Source organism: Ipomoea triloba, chromosome 5 (genome assembly GCF_003576645.1).
Source record: "Ipomoea triloba cultivar NCNSP0323 chromosome 5, ASM357664v1".
Classification (NCBI taxonomy): Eukaryota; Viridiplantae; Streptophyta; class Magnoliopsida; order Solanales; family Convolvulaceae; genus Ipomoea; species Ipomoea triloba.
In genome coordinates, this window is record NC_044920.1 from 19,389,809 (window position 1) to 19,411,176 (window position 21,368).

At 37.6% G+C, this 21,368-nt stretch overlaps 1 protein-coding gene across 3 annotated transcripts; it reads left to right on the forward strand.

Moving 5' to 3' along the window:
* Positions 1-543: 543 nt before the first annotated feature.
* Positions 544-20,871, forward strand: LOC116018832. Of its 3 annotated transcripts, XM_031258839.1 has the most exons (19): positions 544-636; positions 1,967-2,058; positions 2,879-3,026; positions 3,125-3,245; positions 3,675-3,763; positions 4,186-4,345; positions 4,416-4,557; positions 9,813-9,906; positions 17,411-17,551; positions 17,755-17,855; positions 17,974-18,087; positions 18,360-18,583; positions 18,947-19,005; positions 19,083-19,268; positions 19,350-19,473; positions 19,608-19,666; positions 19,817-19,959; positions 20,058-20,252; positions 20,382-20,871. In XM_031258839.1, the coding sequence occupies exons 3-19, from the start codon at positions 2,954-2,956 to the stop codon at positions 20,685-20,687; spliced, it is 2,331 nt and encodes a 776-aa protein (XP_031114699.1). In that variant the 5' UTR covers positions 544-636; positions 1,967-2,058; positions 2,879-2,953; the 3' UTR covers positions 20,688-20,871. The 3 variants fall into 3 exon arrangements, with proteins under 3 accessions (XP_031114699.1, XP_031114700.1, XP_031114701.1); XM_031258840.1 differs by lacking the exon at positions 1,967-2,058; XM_031258841.1 differs by lacking the exons at positions 544-636; positions 1,967-2,058; positions 2,879-3,026; positions 3,125-3,245 and having other exon boundaries at positions 4,433-4,557.
* The last annotated feature ends 497 nt before the right edge of the window (positions 20,872-21,368 follow it).

A 21,368-nucleotide genomic window follows, 5' to 3' on the forward strand; every position in this document is an offset into this window, starting at 1 on the left:
GGTTGGTGATAACAAAATTAAGTAATCATGGAGTGAAACATATTGGCGGGTCCTAATGCTAGGACTAAGGTATTAATTGCTAGAATGACTATCACTCCATCAAACCCAAGATTACCTTTCGTTCAGACCCAATATTACATTTCGTTCAACAGAAAGACAATTTCCACTTATGCTGTCATATGCAATGACTATTAACAAGAGTCAAGGGCAAACACTTTTCAATGTTGGTTTGATACTCAAGAAACCAATTTTTGTACAAGAGTGAGTTATTCAGACGGACTAAAGATTTTAGTATGTGATGAATCAAAACAAAAGTGTAATTTTACAACTAATGTAGTTTACAAAGAGGTCTTTAATAATTTATAATTTATTTAATTATTAATATTCTTTTATTTTTTTTTCGTTTTCTTCAATATTTCATTACACTTGATATATTTTCATTCCGTGCATCGCACGGGTCAACTGCTAGTTTAGATTAAATAACAAAGAAAAGGGTTTAAAAGTTTTATTTTAATTCTGAAGTTCTGATTATTACCAACAAAGACCAGCCTTCCATCTCATGCCTCGCCTCGCCGGACCAGAGACCAGAGGGGCAGAGACCAGTCCTCCATCTCCTCTCCTGTCGACGAAGCCAAGGTACTCCTCCGGTCTCCTCTCCTTGATTTATGGCTTGAACATTGATTTCTGGCTTGTACCGTTGAACACTTGAACTTTGATTTCTGGCTTGATTGCTTGAAGCCTTGAACTTGATTTTTGATTTTGTTTTTTGGCTTGAACAGTTGAAGTGATGATTCTGTTGAACATTAATGATTGAACAGTTGAAGTGTTGATTCTGTTCTCCATACAATGTACTTTGAAATATTGCTTTATATGTGTATCTTTGGATGCTGCTGTACACTTATTTATATTATATTAGTAAGTTTTAACTTAAAAACCAGTTTATCATCCATTGGATTTGCAATGTCCTTTAAGGCTGTTCCCTTTATTGTGAGATAAGCAACTGCTTTGTTTGGTTGGAAATTTTGCAGTATACATCTTTAAAAACAAATTAAAAGTGCTGCTTTGCAATTTTAGTTTCATACTGAAAGTATGTTTTTCTACCTTTATGCATCTGAGATTTACTGATTTTATCACAAGGAGAAGCTTCAGAGTTCAGAATGCTCATTGCTATTATTCAAAAAATTATTCAATAAACGGAGTGGCATATGCTGCATTCTGCTTTTGATTGGACTACTATTGACTATTAATTAATTATTAGCACTAGTTATTGACCACAAAATTTTACAATTTTAGTTGTTCAATTGGATTTTCCATTTTTTCCTGTTATTTATATTGCTTGTCAAAAACTGAATAATTGATTTAAACTCTTAACCAATGAATCTGAAGTTTCCACTCAGGGTGTGTTTGGAAACCCGTAAAATGACATCTAGAAAATGTTTTTTGGAAAATGACTCATTTCCAAGAAACATTTTTATTTCCCGTGTTTGGTTGTAATCTTGTATACAATATATTTATAAAAAAAAAACTGGTTTCCGGCGGAAACCAGATTTCAGCATGTTTCTGCCACTGGAGGTAAAAAAAAAAAGTCTAAAACTATAAAAAAGAAAAGAAGGAAAAATATGGCGGAGGGAGAAGAAGGCGGAGGAAGAAGGCCTGGAAGATGACGGAGGAAGAAAAAGCTGCGTGTCTGGAAAATGACTTCCCCCAAAAAAACAAGGGATAGTTGTTTTTCAGAAAAACAAGGGCATTTTCCACTTTGACCAAAAATCATTTTCCATGACTTCAATTTTCCAATCCTTGCCAAACACCGGAAACCCGAAAAATGATCATTTTCCGGGTTTCCAAACACACCCTCAATGTGCAAAATGTAGTATTTTCCACTACATCTTTAGTGGAAAACATTCATTTATTCAACCTGCTGTCTATTCTTGGCTGTGTACTCACTACTTTGATGCTGAACATGCAGAGTAAGAGATGTTTTAAATTCATTGACTCCAAAGAAGGACAGTGGTCCATATGGAAACTCAATGCTTACAAAGTTATTTGCAGACTCAATAGGTAGTGGTTCATTGAATTATTGTCTTGGTAGGATGATTCAATTAATGAGTAGGATAAATAAGCTGCCTCTATTGACTATTGTTATAAAAACATATATAATAGAAAATTATTGACTTGAGATATGAATTAAAATCTTGTTGGGATTTGCAAAGCAAACTGAAGTCCGAACCGAACCAAATCCGAACCGAAACCGAACAGAACTACAATGTTAAACCGAATGTTTCATTTTTTCAAAATCGTACAAACCGAAACTGAACCGAAGCTGAAAAAAAAAAACCCCGAACCGAAGATCGAAATGCCCACCCCTAAATTCAGGACAAAAGCACATAAAAGCAAGCAAAATAGAAGCCAATAATTTGTGGCTGAAGCCTTCGTCAACCAAACATGTTTTTCAAACAGTTTTGCTCAAATTATCAGTACAATTAAACATGTATTTTTGTACTTTTTGTATTTTAAATATAAAAAATGCTTTTTGAGGACACATTATTTGAAGTGTAGATTTTATTTCAACGTGCTCAGATCTGTTTTAACTTTTAAATTTTGCCTGTTTTAATTTCATTTGGATAATTTTTGGATTTTTATGGTACTTTTCTGCCAAAAGATGTGTATGATTTGCACTTTGACACTGTTTTATCATGCATAGTCCTTTATGGTTGCTCAATTTTGGAACTCATATCTGAAACATGCTGCACCTGCTGGATTTTTGTTATGCCAACTTGTTTCTTCAATTGACATTCTTGTGTAACCTTTGATGCTGATAGATGTATTGTCTTTCTGAGGCAGCATATTAATCTTTCTTTTCTCTTAAATCTTAATACAGCAAGATCCAGTGCTTAATAGGGGCCCTTTGTCGTTTTTAAAAGAGCTATTTTGGTGTTAAACCCATATTAATAAAATGGGAATACCAGTGGCTCTAAGACTTCATTGCTTGAAAGAAATTCATAGACTCTTACCTCTAAATCATGCAGGTAAACACCGATGCTAAATTTTGATGAACATTATTTCCAATCTTTAATAAATAAACATTTTTTGTTATTTTTCCAATGGAACTGTTCATTCATATCAGGGAAAAGTTATCGGCTTCTTGGAGGAGCTGGAAGTTTAGTTCCATTGTCTTTGAGCTCATCACTTCAGAAATCCATTGGAAGCATTGAAAAACATGATTACGAAAGCTGTGATTATCGTAGGTAAAGTTTTATCATTTTTACTGCTTCTAGAATTTCATTTTCTCCTTATTGTTTTATGATGCCTTGGCCATTAATTTTGATTCTATATGAGTTGTGTTCAATTAGTGGAGAAAAATAGTAATGTGCAGGAAACAATAGTGTTTCAGTTTGAATTGGAGAAGAAATGAGAATTTTTTGGCTTACAGGGACCCATCCTCTCATGGCTATATATGTGTACTAACTAGTACAGAGATTCCTTTATTTGTCTAAGATATTCAATTCTATGATCCAATTCTTCTGTTTGGTTTATCTTTACACGTCTCTGACACAATAATTGCTTGCAGTTTTCAAAGTATATAGAAGTAATTCCTATATGTAGATAGAACGCATTGCATTTTAGTCCTCTTTTGTTTTTGATGCTGTTGCATTTCTAACTTGTCTCTCTTTCAGGTATTCAACTATATCAAAATCAAAACAAGAGTCTCTTCCACAACATGATTTATTGTCCTTCATCCAATCTACTATTAACAAGCATGAAGGTGAAATAAATTCTCTGAACACAATTCCCAGCAATAATGTATTAAGTGTGCATTTTATAAAGTTGCATCATTAGATATCTCTTTCCAGCAATTATATAGGCCCTTTCACAAGTTGTGCTATGTATTCGTATTGCCATTAACCAGGCTGCATCACTGTGGACTGAGTTATGAGAGCCATTATTATGAATTATGATCAAGACCCCTCATGTGATAACTGTGCATGATGTATCTGAGAATCTTTCAGTATACCTTAATGACATTGCCACTTTTTGAAATAGTTAATACTCATTATTGCTTTCATGGTTACTGAATCTTGAAAAAGTTTATCTATTCTGAATTTGACGATCAATAGAGTGTACAAGCCAGATCACCCCATCTTCCACCTCTAACTTTCTTTTTTACACTTCTACTCGAATGTACAGGCCCTTCTCATTGTTGGTTAAACGGAATTGCGTTGAAAAAGAATTTCTTTAAGAAAGAAGGCATTACTTTAGTTCTTGTAGCTGAATTCTTTCAAGGTTCCTCTTTGTCACAGCATGACCTTTTTATCATGCTTGATAAAGTCAAATTACTTCAGCAGAGGTAATATGCCCTTGACTTTATGGCTTCTTTAATAATATTCTCAATTGGTTTGAGACTTTTGAAATTGCAGGTATCCTTTCCTTCCAGTAATGGGATATCAATATTGCACATCTCCCCTTCTCTCTAAAGATGGTTACACACATTTGCTCCGAAGAGTGATGAAGGAATACATAACCTTTCCTATTTTGTTGTCTAACAAGAATTTTCCTAAGGTTTGTTGCATATCATCACTTTGAGCCAAAAATTGCAAACACATTGTTAGACATTATATGGTAGAAATATATTCAATATGATCTTAGGGATTATGTACATATTCTTAGAGATTTATTTCCTATACTTACCTTAGTTAGTATTGTATAGTCTTGTATAAATAGGTGTTATGCCTTTGATTAATATATGAAAATATGGAGTTCTCCATTCAACATGGTATCAAGAGCCCTAGGGTTTGAAGAAAAAAAATCAGTTTTTTTTCCTTCTTTTTTTCTGCGCACACGGCAGAAGATTTTGGGTCGGAGGTTTCACCGGCCGGTTGTCGTCACCTTCCGCACCATTGGAGTCGCCGGTCGCCGAGTAGCCGATCTGCAAAGTTTGGAGGCCATCTGCCCGGAGCGTGACTCTCACGCGCCACCGCCACACCACGCCGGAATCCCACGCGCCGGCGCGTGAGGGCATCTCCGACGCCGGAATCGACTCCGGCTCACCTTCCCAGTCTCGCCCGGCCACCCCCAACGCAGTTCTAGACTCGGTTTTTTGCATTGGACGACCTGGTAATATCTTTCTGTATTATTATGGGATGACAGTGTAGTTCTCTGCCTACATTTGGTTGATCTGTTTGGTTCTCTCTGTATTTTTGGGTTGTCAGTATCGTTTTCTGCCTACAGTGTGGTTGGTCTGATTGTTCACTGGTTAGGCACTTAGAGTGGTTGTTTCTTTGTTGCGTAGCATAATGACTGAGCATGAGTCTATAGTTGTGTCTGATATTCTTCCAGTTAATGCAAGAATCACAGAACACAAACTAAATGGCTCAAATTACTCGGAATGGAAACGAACCATTAAAATCTATTTGCTTAGTATTGACAAAGATGCTCATATGACTGACAACCCGCCTAAGGATGAAAAGGAAAAACGAATTTGGTTGCGTGATGATGCTAAATTATTTCTTCAAATACGGAACTCAATTGATTCTGAGATTTTTGGTTTTGTCAGTCGCTGTGACACTGTCAAAGAACTACTAGAGTATCTCAATTTTTTGTATTCGGGTAAAGGCAACATTATTCGAATTTATGACGTTTGTAAGGCGTTTTATCGTGCTGAAATGCTTGACAAATCCCTTCAGACTTATTTTATGGAATTCAAAAAAACTTATGAGGCCCTTAACGAGTTGATGCCATTTACATCGGATATACAAGAACAACAGAAACAAAGAGAACAGATGGCTATCATGAGCTTTTTGGCTGGTCTCCATCCTCGACTAGAACCAGCCAAGTCCCAGGTATTGTCCAGTGAGGAGCTCAAATCCCTTTCTGATGTGTTTTCTAGAGTACTACGCACAGAGACATTTCAAACTCCCCAGTCCAGCAGCGTCCTTGTTAGCCAGAAATCAAAGGGGGAGTCTGTGAGTTCGTCTTATCACGGTAGGGACCCTCATGGACAGCAGTCAAATACAATTATTTGCCGTTATTGTCAAAGACCGGGGCACATGAAGAAGGATTGCCGAAAGCTTCAGAATAGAAATCAGGGAAATCGGTCTGCAAATGTGGTGTCTTCAGATGTTAATGGTGAGAAAACAATTGTAATCTCTGTGGATGAGTATGCTAAGTACCAGAAGTATCAAGAATCTTCATCATCTGCCCCAGTTATAGCTGCTGCCACCTCAGGTAATCCCAACACTTGCCTCGTCTCTTCAGCTTCCAAATGGGTTATTGATTCGGGGGCCACGGATCATATGACAGGTAACTCTAAACTCCTATCTACCTTTCAATCATCTCCATCCACTTCCCATGTCACTCTAGCTGATGGATCCACCTCTAGGGTGCTTGGGATTGGTACTGCTAATCCAACTCCTGATCTCCCGTTATCCTCTGTCCTGAGCCTTCCCAACTTGTCTTTTAATTTGATCTCTGTTAGTTAGATCACTAATGCTCTGAATTGTTCTGTAACCTTCTTTCCTACTCATTGCATGTTCCAGGATCTTATGACGAAGCAGATTATTGGTAAAGGACATGAGTCTGGTGGCCTCTATATTCTTGATTCCTATATCCCGAGACCGGTTGCTTGCTTCGGGATGGGTACTCCCTTTGAAGTCCACTGTCGTTTGGGACACCCTTCTTTACCTTTGTTGAAAACAATGTGTCTGCAATTTAGTAAGGTGTCGTCTTTAAATTGTGAGTCTTGTCAGTTTGCTAAACATCATCGAGTTAGTTTGAGTCCTAGAGTCAATAAACGAGCAAATGCTCCATTTGAGTTGGTTCATTCTGATGTTTGGGGTCCTTGTCGTATTATGACTAAATTTGGGTTTCAGTATTTTGTTACTTTTGTTGACGACTACTCTCGCATGACTTGGTTATATTTTATGAAAAGTCGGTCTGAGTTGTTTTCTCATTTCCGTGCTTTTTGTTCTGAGATACAAACGCAATTTAATACTCCTGTTCGTATATTGCGAAGTGATAATGCTAAAGAGTACTTTTCTGAACCCTTTTCTTCTTATATGCTTGACCATGGTATGTTACATCAATCGTCTTGTGTTGACACTCCATCTCAGAATGGGGTTGCTGAAAGAAAGAATAGGCACTTATTAGAAACTGCTCGAGCTCTCATGTTCCAAATGCAGGTTCCCAAACACTTTTGGGCTGATGCAGTTTCTACTGCATGTTTTTTGATTAATCGTATGCCATCTTCGGTTTTACGTGGTACAACACCCTATCAGTGTCTTTTCCCTCAAAAGTCTGTGTTTCCTATTCCACCAAAAACATTTGGATGTACTTGTTTTGTGAGAGATGTTAGGCCCCATATCACGAAGTTAGATCCAAAATCTCTAAAGTGCATCTTTTTGGGATATTCTCTTGTCCAGAAGGGGTATAGGTGTTATTGTCCGTCCACAGGAAGATATCTAGTGTCTATTGATGTAACCTTCCATGAAGATGTTCCCTTCTCACCTCCTTCTAAATCTGAGAGCCATGGAGATGATGACGATGTTCTCATCTACACGGTTACCACCGCTTCCGCTCCTATCCCAGCTTTACGACCACCAATCACTCAGGTATATTCTCGTAAACAACGGTTTGTTCCAAAAGTAGTAAACCCCAATCCAGACACTTCTTTGGCTCCTGACAGTATGCCTGATTCATGTCCTGAGCCGGCTTCTTCGTCGTTTGATCAAGAAACCTTGCTGATAGCCATCCGCAAAGGTAAAAGATCTTGTACTTACCCTGTTTCATCTTTTGTCTCTTATACTCACTTACCTCCTATTTCCTGCTCTTTTATTGCTTCTGTTGACTCTATACAACCTCCTAAAACTGTCAAACAAGCCCTGTCCCATTCTGGTTGGCGTGCTGCTATGATTGAGGAAATGACTGCCTTAGATTTCAATGGTACATGGGACTTGGTGGATTTACCTATTGGTAAGAAGGCCATTGGGTGCAAATGGGTGTTTGCAGTGAAGGTAAATCCTGATGGTTCAGTGGCTCGATTGAAGGCTCGTCTTGTTGCAAAAGGGTATGCTCAAACCTATGGTATTGATTACTCTGACACATTCTCCCCGATTGCAAAATTAACCTCTGTTAGATTACTCATCTCGATGGCTGCCACGTATGATTGGCCCTTACACCAACTGGACATTAAAAATGCCTTTCTACATGGTGATCTTCACGAAGAAGTCTACATGGAGCAACCACCCGGGTTTGTTGCTCAGGGGGAGTACGGTAAAGTTTGTCGCCTTCGCAAATCTCTATACGGCCTAAGGCAAAGCCCTCGTGCATGGTTTGGAAAATTCAGTCAAGCAATTGAAAGATTTGGCATGTTGAAAGGGAAGTCTGATCATTCTGTTTTTTATAAACATTCTCAAGCCGGTATTATCTTATTAGTGGTCTATGTGGATGACATTGTCATCACAGGTAGTGACACTGCTGGTATTGTATCTCTTAAGACCTTTCTTCATAGTCAATTCCAGACTAAAGATCTTGGCGCATTAACATATTTTCTAGGTGTCGAGGTACTACGAAGTAAGAAAGGTATATTTCTCTCTCAAAGGAAATATGTACTTGATCTATTGACAGAAACAGGGAAATTAGGAGCTAAGCCTTGCACTACTCCAATGATCCCTAATTCACAATTGACCTTAGAGGGGGAGCCATTTGATGATCCAGAAAGATATAGACGGTTGGTTGGTAAGCTAAACTACCTGACTGTAACCCGACTTGATATTGCTTATTCAGTCAGTATTGTAAGTCAATTTATGGCATCTCCAACTGTTGACCATTGGAGAGCTGTTGAACAAATCTTGAACTACTTGAAAGGGGTTCCAGGGCGTGGAATTGTATATCAAAATCACGGACATATGAAGATTGAGTGTTTTGCAGATGCAGACTATGCAGGGTCAAAGGAGAATCGGAGATCTACAACTGGATTTTGTGTCTTCTTTGGTGGGAACTTGATCTCATGGAAAAGCAAGAAGCAGAATGTTGTGTCACGGTCGAGTGCAGAGTCAGAATATAGAGCAATGGCTCAAGCAACCTGTGAAATCTTGTGGATATATCACATTCTGAATGAAATAGGACTCAAGGCTCCTATTCCTGCGAAGCTATGGTGTGACAATCAAGCGGCTCTCCACATTGCAGCCAATCTTGTTTTCCATGAACGAACCAAGCACATCGAAGTTGATTGTCACTTCATTCGTGAAAAGATACAACGAGGCTTAATCTCTACAGGGTTTGTGAAGACAGGAGAACAATTAGGAGATCTTTTTACAAAAGCCATGAATGGGCCTCGAGTAGATTACTTGTGTAACAAGTTGGGCATGATCAATATCTACGCTCCAACTTGAGGGGGAGTGTTAGACATTATATGGTAGAAATATATTCAATATGATCTTAGGGATTATGTACATATTCTTAGAGATTTATTTCCTATACTTACCTTAGTTAGTATTGTATAGTCTTGTATAAATAGGTGTTATGCCTTTGATTAATATATGAAAATATGGAGTTCTCCATTCAACACACATAATCAACATGTGATATTTCAAAAGAGGAATTTTGGATATAATTTTGCCTTTAAAGACCATACTTCTATAATATTGTGAGTCAATACTAGTGAGGTATTAGAATTGGTTTGACCCATGCCAACTTATACTCAAGATTAGTTGTTCTTTTTAAGATTGTCTTGAATCTTTCTTCTGCTTAATTTAGATAAGTATTTGATGTCCTTTTTAACTTCCATTTTATTCAATTTTTTTATATTCCAATTTTAGATTACCGGTGGGACCTGTTGCGTCATTTTCAGGGGCCTTAAGAGTCCTATAATCTACCAAGGGAAGGAAGTGGATTCCATGATTCTTGACGATGGTATGCCAACCTATTGTTTATTTTTACCTTGCTATGTCTTCAAACAAGTTACTGATATCCCATCTTTGTTTTCACTATTTTCATCTAGTTGGTCCATCAAACAAGATGGTACGATATTTTACTAAAGTTACACACAAGTAGGGTAGACATCAGTTTAAAACTAATTAAGAAATATTTTAGTTGCTTGAAAATTTTGGCAAATCGAAAAGCCGAACCTAAAATTAAGTTCATTGGTCTGAGGAATTTTTGGTTCAGGTTGATGAAATCTGAATTTGGTGGTTTGATAGAAAGAAACTGACAGTTTAAGTACATAAACTGATAAGCTACAACAGAAAAATGTAGAACCATTCAGATATAAAATAGTAGTACAGCTCAGAAGAGCCAATCTACCTAATTCTGGGAACTTATAGTCTTATACATTAATTTATGGATCTTTTTGTATCTCATCCAGTGAGAAACCTGAAATATTGACAATGGTCAGATTTTATTATCCAATGATTTTTTTCAGTAGTAGTATGATAAAGAGATTATACAATATTACTTCTAGAAGTAATTTTGACATTAAATAGCTGTAACAAGATAGTAGGTTATGGAACCAGGAACCAAGAGAGTCAGTACTCAGTAGGAAGTGTGTGTGATGTGTACATATATGCATATATTTTGGGTTTTTGCTGAATTTTAGTTCCAGAATGAATCAAATCATTTTGTAACTTTGGGTTCAGGTGCTGAATTTAAATCTGCAATTCTTTCTCAGATTTTGGGTCACCCCTACGTGTAAACATATGGATATGTATATGCTAGTTCTATAGATATCTTATAGGCTTTGTGAAGTGAAAGATCTATTAATACCCTAAGAATAGTAAACTATTAATGCTATATCTCAGCTTCCAAGTAATGATTTATAAATGTGGTAAACTGAATTAGCTAATATTCACTTCAATATAAAAGCTATTTCATGTTTCAGAACTTAGCTTTGATTCCTTCTATTGTTTTGTTGTTCCTTCCAAAGCCCTTTATCATATGAACAATTTTAAATTGAGTCCTTGACTATCAATTTGAGCAAACTTTGTTCATGGCTACAATGGCATTTTCCCATTTTGTTTTGATGTTAGATTTTTTATTAAATATGGATGGTGAGCAAACTTTGTTCATGGCTACAATGGCATTTTCCCATTTTGTTTTGATGTTAGATTTTTTATTAAATATGGATGGTGAGTGGCACACGCCAAATTTCACTAGAATCAATCTCACTTTTTGTTCTTTGACTATAGTGACATTTTTAGATTTAGTCATTGACTATCATTTTGGGTGGGGTTGGTCCAATGGTTAGCTTTTTTGGCAAATCGGGCAGGAGAAAGTTACATGCCATTCATGAACCATGAAAGTGAGTGCTTGCATAACATACTTCTCAGGAACTTTCCCCATGGGTCCCTAAATTTACAACTAAAAGCCCTAATCTTCTTAATTTTCTTTTAATGTCAATTTTTTAGATTTACGTATATGGAAATACTAGAATAAATAAATAATAATAATAACAACTTAAAATCCATTTTTTACATATTGCAAACTTTGGCCATGAAAATTATGAAGCACTGTTGTGCTTCCGTGGTGGAAACTGAGAGAGGTCACTGAAATAGGAATCATCTTTGGCACACTGGAATATTGTGTTCGGACTATGGGAAATAGCTTACGACATGGGACTTCCAGATCTGTTGCAATGTGGACTGGGCACTCATAGTATTTCTCAACAGAGATGGTGGCTTTTGCTCTAGTCTCTATCACGTCAGTGGTGATTGTTATATGACTGACTTCTTAGATTTCACTATAGAAGCACAAAGATGGTTCATTCTGATTCTAGGCTTTTAGCCTTCTCTAGACTCCTGGGTGACATTTGACATTTTCTGTCCGGATTTGACAAAAATGCAAACCATTAGAACAAATCTAATCAAATTGATAGTCCAAGATTAAATGTGGAAATATCACTATAGTTGAGAGATCAAAAGTAGTAGTAATTCTTGTGAAATGTCATATTTACCCTCGAGTTTTGTGGTATGTGTAGTTTACTGTCCATATTTAACTGATCACCTTGTGTGAGGACAAAATGTGGAAATATCACTGTAGTTGCTAATTTTGTTTTGTCAAGTTGTACTAATTGTGGAAATACCACTGTGCTTGAGGAGCTAAATATCGTATTGATTATTTATTTATTTACATATTATTCTGATTCATATTACGTAAAACTTTCTTTTAGTTATAATTATAAATGAGGCTATCAAAAGTGTTAAACTTGATTTTCATATATGTGCCTGTTATGAACTCGCATCACAGGCAAGGATGAGGGACAAAAAGAACTGCTGAAAAATAAAGTTGGGTTTGCTTGAGACCCAAAACTAGTAAACTACCTGATTCCCATCTTGGTATTATTATAAATAATTCTCCCTTGTACTGGACAATACAAGGATTCCAAAACTAATTTGATGACTAAATATACAAAGATTTCAAAACTAATTCTATGACTGAAACTTAACTAATAAACTAGATAACTTTCTAATAATCCCCAACTTACTAAACTATCTAATATTAGTAAAATAGGACTTATAGAAATTCCTAAATTTCTGATGTATTCCTGCAAGAGTATGCCATAGCCCTAGAATGCATTCTTACTCTCCTTTGGGACATCAAACTTGTCCTCAAGCTTGAAATTAGGAAACTTCACCTGGAAATCTGAAAATCCTCCAACACTTCCCATGACGAGTCCTCGTCAGGTAGTCCAACCAAACCAACTAGAGCCTCCTTATCCTCTGAGCATGGTTCTGAAATAGAAACGTTACTAGCTAGAAGCATGTGTTAAATCAGCAAGAATTTCAACATCTTCACCCAACCTTAGAAAGACCAGATAATCCTGATCCTTGTTAAGAGTTGTGTGGAAGAAATAGCAGTAGTCCAGTGGGTTAAGGGCAAGACTGATAGAGGTGTAAGAGTTGCTGCACTCCTCAGTTGCAGGAAGGGATAACAATTTCTTCAATTTGTTGGAGAAGAAGATACACATTGTGGTTGGCTTGCATGGTAAAACTTGCATCCAATAGAAGAGTAGTATATTTATCAGAGGGTTGTTTGACCAGTGGTGAACTAGAACTTCCAGGATTCTCCATGGTCAATTCAAAGCAAAAATAGCTTTTGCTATTGAATAGTTCTTGCAGGTATTATGAAAATATTTCACTAGAGATCTTTCCTGTGCAACCTGTCCGAATCCACTCCCTGAACAGAGATGCAAATGCCCCATGCATTCCAAATTTCCCATCTTTATTGTATTTAAAATAGCCTTGTATTCATCTTCAGATAAATGAGAAGAGAACCAGGAAACTATACACTCCAACAACCCAAGTGGCATCATAAGCAGCCTGGTGTATAGTGGAATATTAGGAAACTCCTAGTAGGCTGGACTTAGTTTCCTATTCCTATTAGGGTTTCCTATTCCTATTATGGTAGATTTGGTAGGTAGTTTAGTATATATAGAGGCATAGAGAACAACCCTACTGTACTCTTTCATTATAATACATTCATATATTCTATTATTATCTGGTTTTCTTACATACTTTGCTTCCGCTAACTGGCGGGTGGTTGTTATTCTTCACCCGCCAGGTCTTTCAATCCCTCAATTTCAACATGGTATCAGAGCCTAAACCCTAAAACAAACCCTAGACAAAACCCTAGTTGTTCAGCCACGCGCCACCGCCGTCGCCAGGGAAGTCCATAGTTTTCCGGCCAGATCTCTCCTCCAATCTCCGAGCAAGACGCTACTGCCACCATTGGTTTCGTATTGACGAGACGCTCTTGATTGTGTTTTCATATCCTTCGTTGGTCGCCGGTCAACGACCAGTCAACGCTGGTCAACAGTCAACTCCGGTCAACCTCCCCGGTCAACGTCTCCAACCACCCCTTGAGATTGCTGTTTTGGCCTTCTTTCGACTTTTTGGTGAAATTTGAAAGCTTCTTTGGGTTTGTTGCCGAACTTCTTCCCATGGTGTTTGTGTTTTTGGTATAACCGTGCTATTCCTTTATCTCCGATATGCCTTATCCCATGGATGTTAAGGTTCAGCACTACTATAAAAGCCTTTGATTATTTCCCATGTTTCAAGTAAGCCGTAAGGGGGAGTATGACTATCTATAATCAAACGGGCTTAGGGTGGCACTACGAGTGGTATCCGTAGGAATTGGTAGCATCCAAGCTTGTGTTTCAGGGGGAGTATCATATCCCAAGCTTGTTCGGTCTACGCAAGTAACGTCAACTTTGATGCTCTTGTTGAGAGACCGGAATGTGAGAGAAAAGGGCTACCTGGAAGAGGGCTACCCGGTGCTTGATAAGGTTCAAAGGAAACCGAGAAGAGTTCAGAGTGAAAGCTATCCAGAGTGAAGCCATCCACGCATCCGGTGTTGGCCTAGCAGAGGGGCGACCTAGAAGAGGGCTACCTGGTGCTTGATAAGGTCCGGAGTGAAGCCATCCAAAGGAGAAAAAGGCTACCTGGTCCCGAGAAGTGTCCGGAGTGTGAGCCGTCTGGAGTAAGCCACCATAGACGTCGGCTTCTCAAGCAGTGGACAATGATACGATCCCATATTGACTCCACAAGAAATTGGATCATTACCTAATATATAATATTAGGGTAGTTGCTTTNGTTTCCTATTCCTATTATGGTAGATTTGGTAGGTAGTTTAGTATATATAGAGGCATAGAGAACAACCCTACTGTACTCTTTCATTATAATACATTCATATATTCTATTATTCTCTGGTTTTCTTACATACTTTGCTTCCGCTAACTGGCGGGTGGTTGTTATTCTCCACCTGCCAGGTCTTTCAATCCCTCAATTTCAACATATATATACAACCAGTGTTATCAAGGCGTCGCCTAGGTGACGCCTAGTCGACGCCTAGGCGTCCGGGCGGTCGAGAACGACCGCCTAATCTGCTTGCCTCGCCTAGAAAAAACGACCGGCGAAGTCGCCGGAAACCACCGCACGTGCCGGCGCGTGACGGCGGAGCAGCTCGGAGACGGTGGCGCGTGAGCTCTCCGATGGCGACCGGACTCCTTGCCGTGGCGTCGCCGCCGCTCCCTGAACCCAGCCCAGGCACTGACTTGCTCCATTAATAGGTTAAAGGTTGAAAATATTCATATTTGGTCTGATATTTATATATATACACATAGGCATAGAAAGGAAAGACTCTTGAGCTGTCCAATACACTGCAAGTCTCAAGGAACAAGTCTCAAGGAACAAGTTTCAAGGAACCTTGAGATGCCCAATACCATAAGTCCCAAGAATATTAATCTAATATTTGATATTTAATATTAATTGGTTTATATATATATATATATAAAACTCGTCGCCTAGGCGTCGACTAGGCGGTCGCCTAGTCGACTAGTCGACTAGGCGATCGACAGCATCTCGCCTAGAAAGTCCGCCTTGATAACTATGTATACAACCATATTTGCAATCCATAGCTGCAGCTTTTACTAATCAATGAAATAACATCTTTTTCAAGAATAATCAATCATTTGTTGTTCAACCCTACAATGAACTCTAGTTCCTGAAAAGGAATTTCTACAAAATTGCATTATGGTCCCTCTTAAAGGATAGAGTAGTCCATCAATTTTACTTTCCCGGATTAGATGTTCGTAGAGAAGAGACAAACTGACCTCAACAATATTTGCTAGGAAGGGGTAAAATAATTTATCCAGTGCACAGTTCATCAGAGGATAAATTGTTGAAAAGTGGAGGGAGCATTTGTAAGCCTTTTGGCAGCACCAAAAATCCAAAGTGGCTGTGGTGAGTATGAAGAACTGCTTGGTTGGGTATAGGTTGAATAGAGTGTAAAGTGTATAGATGTAAACTTCCGGGGCTTTTCTCCTGACCACAATACCTCCTTCTTGTTCAAGGAAAATTGCATTGTTAAAGCATTGAAATCCCACCAAATAGGTCCCAAAGTGCCAAACCATTTAATGCCAAGAACAATATCAAACTGGACAAGTGAAATCAAGAATAGAGTGACAAGGAAAGAATTGTTGTCTTGGTGGATCAAAACTTGTTCACAAGATCCTGAACTTGGCAAGTGGTCACCAGTTGTAACAGTCACCTTCCTACTCGGCAGTGGGCATGTTGGCAACTCCAACTTGTGTTGTGGATGCGTCAATGAAGTTGTGTTACTTGAGTCAATCAGCAACAGTTACCCTAATCTTCATAATCTTCCTTGTGTGGTTCTCAATGATTGCGTGCAAGGATATTCCTGCCATATTCAGTTCCGCTTCTTCAGGGACAAAAGCCTTGACATCCTTGTTGAGGCCCAAGATGCAAAAAAGATGTTTTCAACGATGATTGTGGTGCTATGTTTTGCCATAGTTAATGCAAATACCTTTAGATTTCCTGTTTTGTTGCTTGGTTAGGGACAACCGTCGAATGGGAGGAACTTCAAAGGCTATCTTTATGGTAGCCTAAGGCCATGAGTTTGGGATGGTCACTTAGTTGCTCCTGGTTGAAGGTGGAAGAGGAATGGGAGGCTGCTTAGATTACCCAGATTGCAGCAACTGAATTTTGTGATAAAAATCCCTTGAGGTATATGATTACCTTAGTCATATTGAAGGTTGCCAATTCAACTTTGGCATGAATCCGTGTGTGGGCATTGCAAAAGTATGATTCACAGCAATGGAGCCAGATGAGAGGGTCCTCCGTGCCCCTGAGAAAGTAGGAAATTCCATTTGGGTATAGTGAGGACTGCAAAATGAAAGCGTCAATAGTGCGAGGTGTGGCATCATCCGTTGTTGGTTGGATGGAGGAGGGATGGGACTATGGGGTGGTGTCTTGATTTTGGATGTAGGTCGTGATGACCTATTTTATCTCCTTAACCGACTCAAAAAGGTTGTGAAAGTCCTCTTTGGAAACTGTCATATGTGAAGAGTGATCGCCAGTGATGCTGGCAATAGAGCCAATGTTATGGGCTCACGTCACACGATGAAAAGAACAATTGCTGAAAAATAAAGTTTGGTTTGCTTGATATCCAAAACTCTCTGATTTCCAAGAGGGGGTTAAATTTTGGCTTGATGTTATTATTACTAGTTTTCCCTTTGATAGGGCAATACAAGGATTCCAAAACTAATTCAATATTTCAATGACTAAAATACAAAGATTCTGAAAATCATTGTATATTTGTATGAGTAAAACTGATCTAATAAACTAAATAACTTTCTAATAATCTCTAACTTATTAAATTGTCTAATAGTAATAAAATAGGACTCATTGAAATGTCCTTGGATTATTGATGTATTCCTGTGAGAGTATCCACAAAAAGCATCACTGCCCCACTTTGCCTTGTTTAGTATTGTGTTTCAATGAATTCCAATGATTTTTTCCATCTATATGATTGTATTGATTAGCTCTCTTTTCTTTCCATCTATATGATTGTATTGATAAGCTCTCTTCTCTCTTTTTTTTTTTTTTTTGCTTCACATCAACAGTCATCAAGGATTTGAAAGTTCAGGATAGGAAGACCGCTAATTTCATGCATAATATGAATAGTCCTTGGGAAAAACCACTTGAAGTATTCAAGGAGCCATATCTCTGCTTTCCCTTGAGAAATTTATTTCTTTATTTTCCAGGTATAGATTTCTCTGGGTCCCTGTAATTTCGTTTCCCCAATGTCATGAAGAACCATAGGGATCTAATGGCTAAAACATTGACAACTACAACGTAAACGACAAATAATTTATTATCTATTTAGGCTTGGTGTAATCTGTGTTAATATTGTCTTTTACTTGAACAAAAGGAAAAGAAATAATCTTTTGTATTGCTCTCCTTGTAGGTTGTATTTCAGTTGATGAGAAAGGAAATCGCGTTTTCGTTTCTGACAGTAATCACCATCGGATCATTGTATTCGATGCTAATGGAGAAATTCTAGACTGTGTATGCATTTCACTTGCAGAATTGTTAAACTATATTATTATTAATCAATAAAATGTTACAAAATTATCATAACTGAATAAGAGAAATAGTCTAATAGAAATATTGTTATTTAATTCAGATTGGTTCCTCTCCTGGTTTTGAAGATGGAGACTTTGAAAATGCGAAATTAATGCGCCCTGCAGCTTCGTTTTATCATGCTGCTGACAATTGCTTGTACATTGCGGACTCAGAGGTACATGCATGAAAGCTCTTCAGAGTTTTTATTTTCTATCAACAAAAGAGTGCTAGTTAAGTATTTGGCATGTCAGGTCAATCTTCTGGTCTTAACTGCCCTTATTTATGTCTACTACATCTTTTACTGCAAGGGTGCAGTTATATTTATATCTCTTTACCTTTTTCCTTTTTCCTTCCTGTTTTGCCCCTTTGTTCAATTTTCTTTTGGCTTCAGTTCTCATACTAGTATTCAGTATTTATTTTTGCTAAACTCTGCTCTTGGTGTGAAAGAACCATGCCATCAGGAGAGCTGATATGGAGAGGAGAATTCTAGATACATTGTATCCGGCAACGAACTCAAATATGGATTCCAATAGTTTATGGAGCTGGATTTTTGGCAAGCTTTGGAGCAGGAAGGATATAGAGGCTAAATCTGATGAATTTCCTCCAAAAACATTGCTATTCCCTTGGCATATTTCAAAATGCCAAAATGATCTCTTTGTTCTTAATCGCAAGTAAGACCTAGCATCTTTACCATGGTCTCGGAGCTTCACTCCCATTAGCTTCCCTAGAACTTAAACAAAACACTATGTCAGTAATTTTGTGGGACTATTTCACCTATTTAACAATTTGCGTGTGGGTCTTTCAAGCTAACCTTGCTAATTACTTTTTCATTACATTCTCTTTCTGAAATCAATTCAAGTTGTCAGGAGTTGTTTTGGTTGTGTTGAGTGCCTGGGAAAAAAACAGTATAAACATGAGATCTTTACCCTTTTTGACTCAAGAAAGGATGAATGACCTGCTAGGTTGTTGAGGGACATTATAGCTTATACTACTGGGATCATTTTGCTAACTATCATTTATTAATTTATTTGCAGCTTGCAGACCTTATGGATCCTGGACTTGGCCTCAGGGGCTCTCCAAGAAATTGTGGAAGGTATGGAAGCCACTGCCAAGGCACTTCATTACTTGTTGCTTGTTACTATATCATCAACTACTTTCTATACACTGAAGGATTCTCGAATATATCGGAGATCTGTGGGCATCTTATTCTGGAGAAGTCAAATATTCTTAAACAAATACCAAATGATTTGTTGAAGCAGCTAATGCATACTGATTGCTCATTGGAGGGAATTCCATATGCTGATCTCATATCTTCCATTGCCACTTTTCAAGATGATCTAATCATTTGTAATACAGGTAGAAACAAGGATTCTAAGTGAATATGAGTTTGTTATTTGCATATACTAGATTGATTGTTTGATAAGCTTGTCTTTGAAGTTGGTCAGGAGGTATTAAAGTTCAATAGCAAATCTGGGACTTTATCACCCTTCCAGTTCTCAAATTTTAGCATCCTTGGCCTTCCTTATTGGTTCTCATTTCCTATGGAGCGAGTATATGCTACGTAAGTTTAACGCATGGATAGTTGTTTCCTTTCTCTCTTTCTCTCTCTCTCTCTCTCTCTCTCTCTTTTTCCTGCATGATTATCTTATTATTCTATTGCATATCTGTTTTTAAAATTTGTATGTTGAATTGCAGTAAAGATGCACTATCAGGACTTCATGTTGATCATGCTGAACTTTTTAACTTGCTGCCAGGTTTTTACTTTCTATGATTTTACTCTTTTTATATTATTACAACTCACAATTTTTTCTACTGTAACATTAATGTGCTTCTTGATATCATGCTCTTCATAATTTCCACTTTGATGTATCAGTTTTAGGCTTATACTTTGGTTGTAAATTTAGGTAAAGTTGACATAAAATTGAGTATCGACATACCCGAGTCATTTGAGCTGGTGGAGCCCTTGAACGAAAGTTGCATATGGCGCCAAGCTCGAGGAGCAGCAACAGTAGTCTCTGAAGCAGAGAGAATTTCTACTTCTGAAAAGGTTTCATATTCTCAGATAATCTCTGTTTTATCATTTTCATGCATTAATTCGATATACCTCTCTTATTCGGGTTTTTAATGATTGATGGCCATATGCAGGTATGTGCTGCCCAACAATGGTACGATGAACTTGACCACCGAACCTTCTGGGAATCGGAAGTAGAATCAAACAAAGAAGTACACAACTCAACCGAATCAAGCGTAGAAGTGCTTAGCTCAAGTCCTTCGGAAGTTGTGCCAGAAGGGAAAGTTCTCGTCGATTGCTGCATCAACACTAGTCCTGGTACAAGTGAGGTAGGGGTCCTACATCCATAATGCATGTATCCTCCATTTTCAATTCGAAGATGATTGAAAGAAACCACTTCATAAACAAACAGTACCATCCATATAAATATATAATTATCTAATAATGTTTCCTTTTAGGTCATTATCTCTGCTGCGCTGTATTTGAAGCTGAGGAAGACTGCAGATACCGGAATGGATAGTCGGGAGCAGAAGGCTGCCAAGATAGCGGATAGTTTGGACCCCACTAGAAGGGTAAGCAAAGATTTGCTTGTTTCATATCTGTTGGCATCAAAACGAGATTTGGAAGGCCTCGTTGTAACTCGACCTTTACAAGTGAGGCTCAAGTTTGAGTGCCCAAACCACCCAACATCAGAAGATAATTCCAAAGAAATTATCATGACTGATTCTTCTATAAATGTTAGTGTTTCTCTTTTCAACCCATAGTTTCTTACAGTCAACTATATTACTTTTAGCATCCTTGTATTTCTATACTGTTGTAAAAATTTTGGTTTATTGGGGGTAGTGGACTTTGATGTAATCAGATCTTACCTCTCATACTTCAAATTCACTGGTGCAAGAAGTTTTTATGGTATAGTTGGAGTTTTATTGAAAAAGAGAATTTTTCAGAGGACTGCTGTCTGCTGATTGAAATTATTATGCATTGAATACATTCGACTCATTGATTCAGATTTTATATTGTGAAAAATGCAATTTTGGTTCAATTTGTTTGAATATGATTCTCTTGATCCTCTATTGTCAAAAATTGTAAATAAAGTTGCAAATCTCACCCTATAAATTTGTAAAGTTGTTACAATTTTAGTAAATTAGATAATAAATTTGTCTAATTTTGTGAGGATTATTATCATGTAACATTTATGCAAATTTTTCTTTACCTCTCTTTATTTCCAACACATCATTGTCCTTTAAAGTCAATTTTACCATTCTCCCCATTTAAATTGAAGAATAAGAACTAGTTAGCCTCTCAATTCTACTAGTCATTATACTCTACTTAATACAAATGTGAGTGAGATTATAGGTTTATTGAAGATGATAGCGTGCTAGTGTATAACATACCTTGGAGTGACAATTTGCGACCCCCGAGGAGCTGAGGAGACTAAGAGTGTT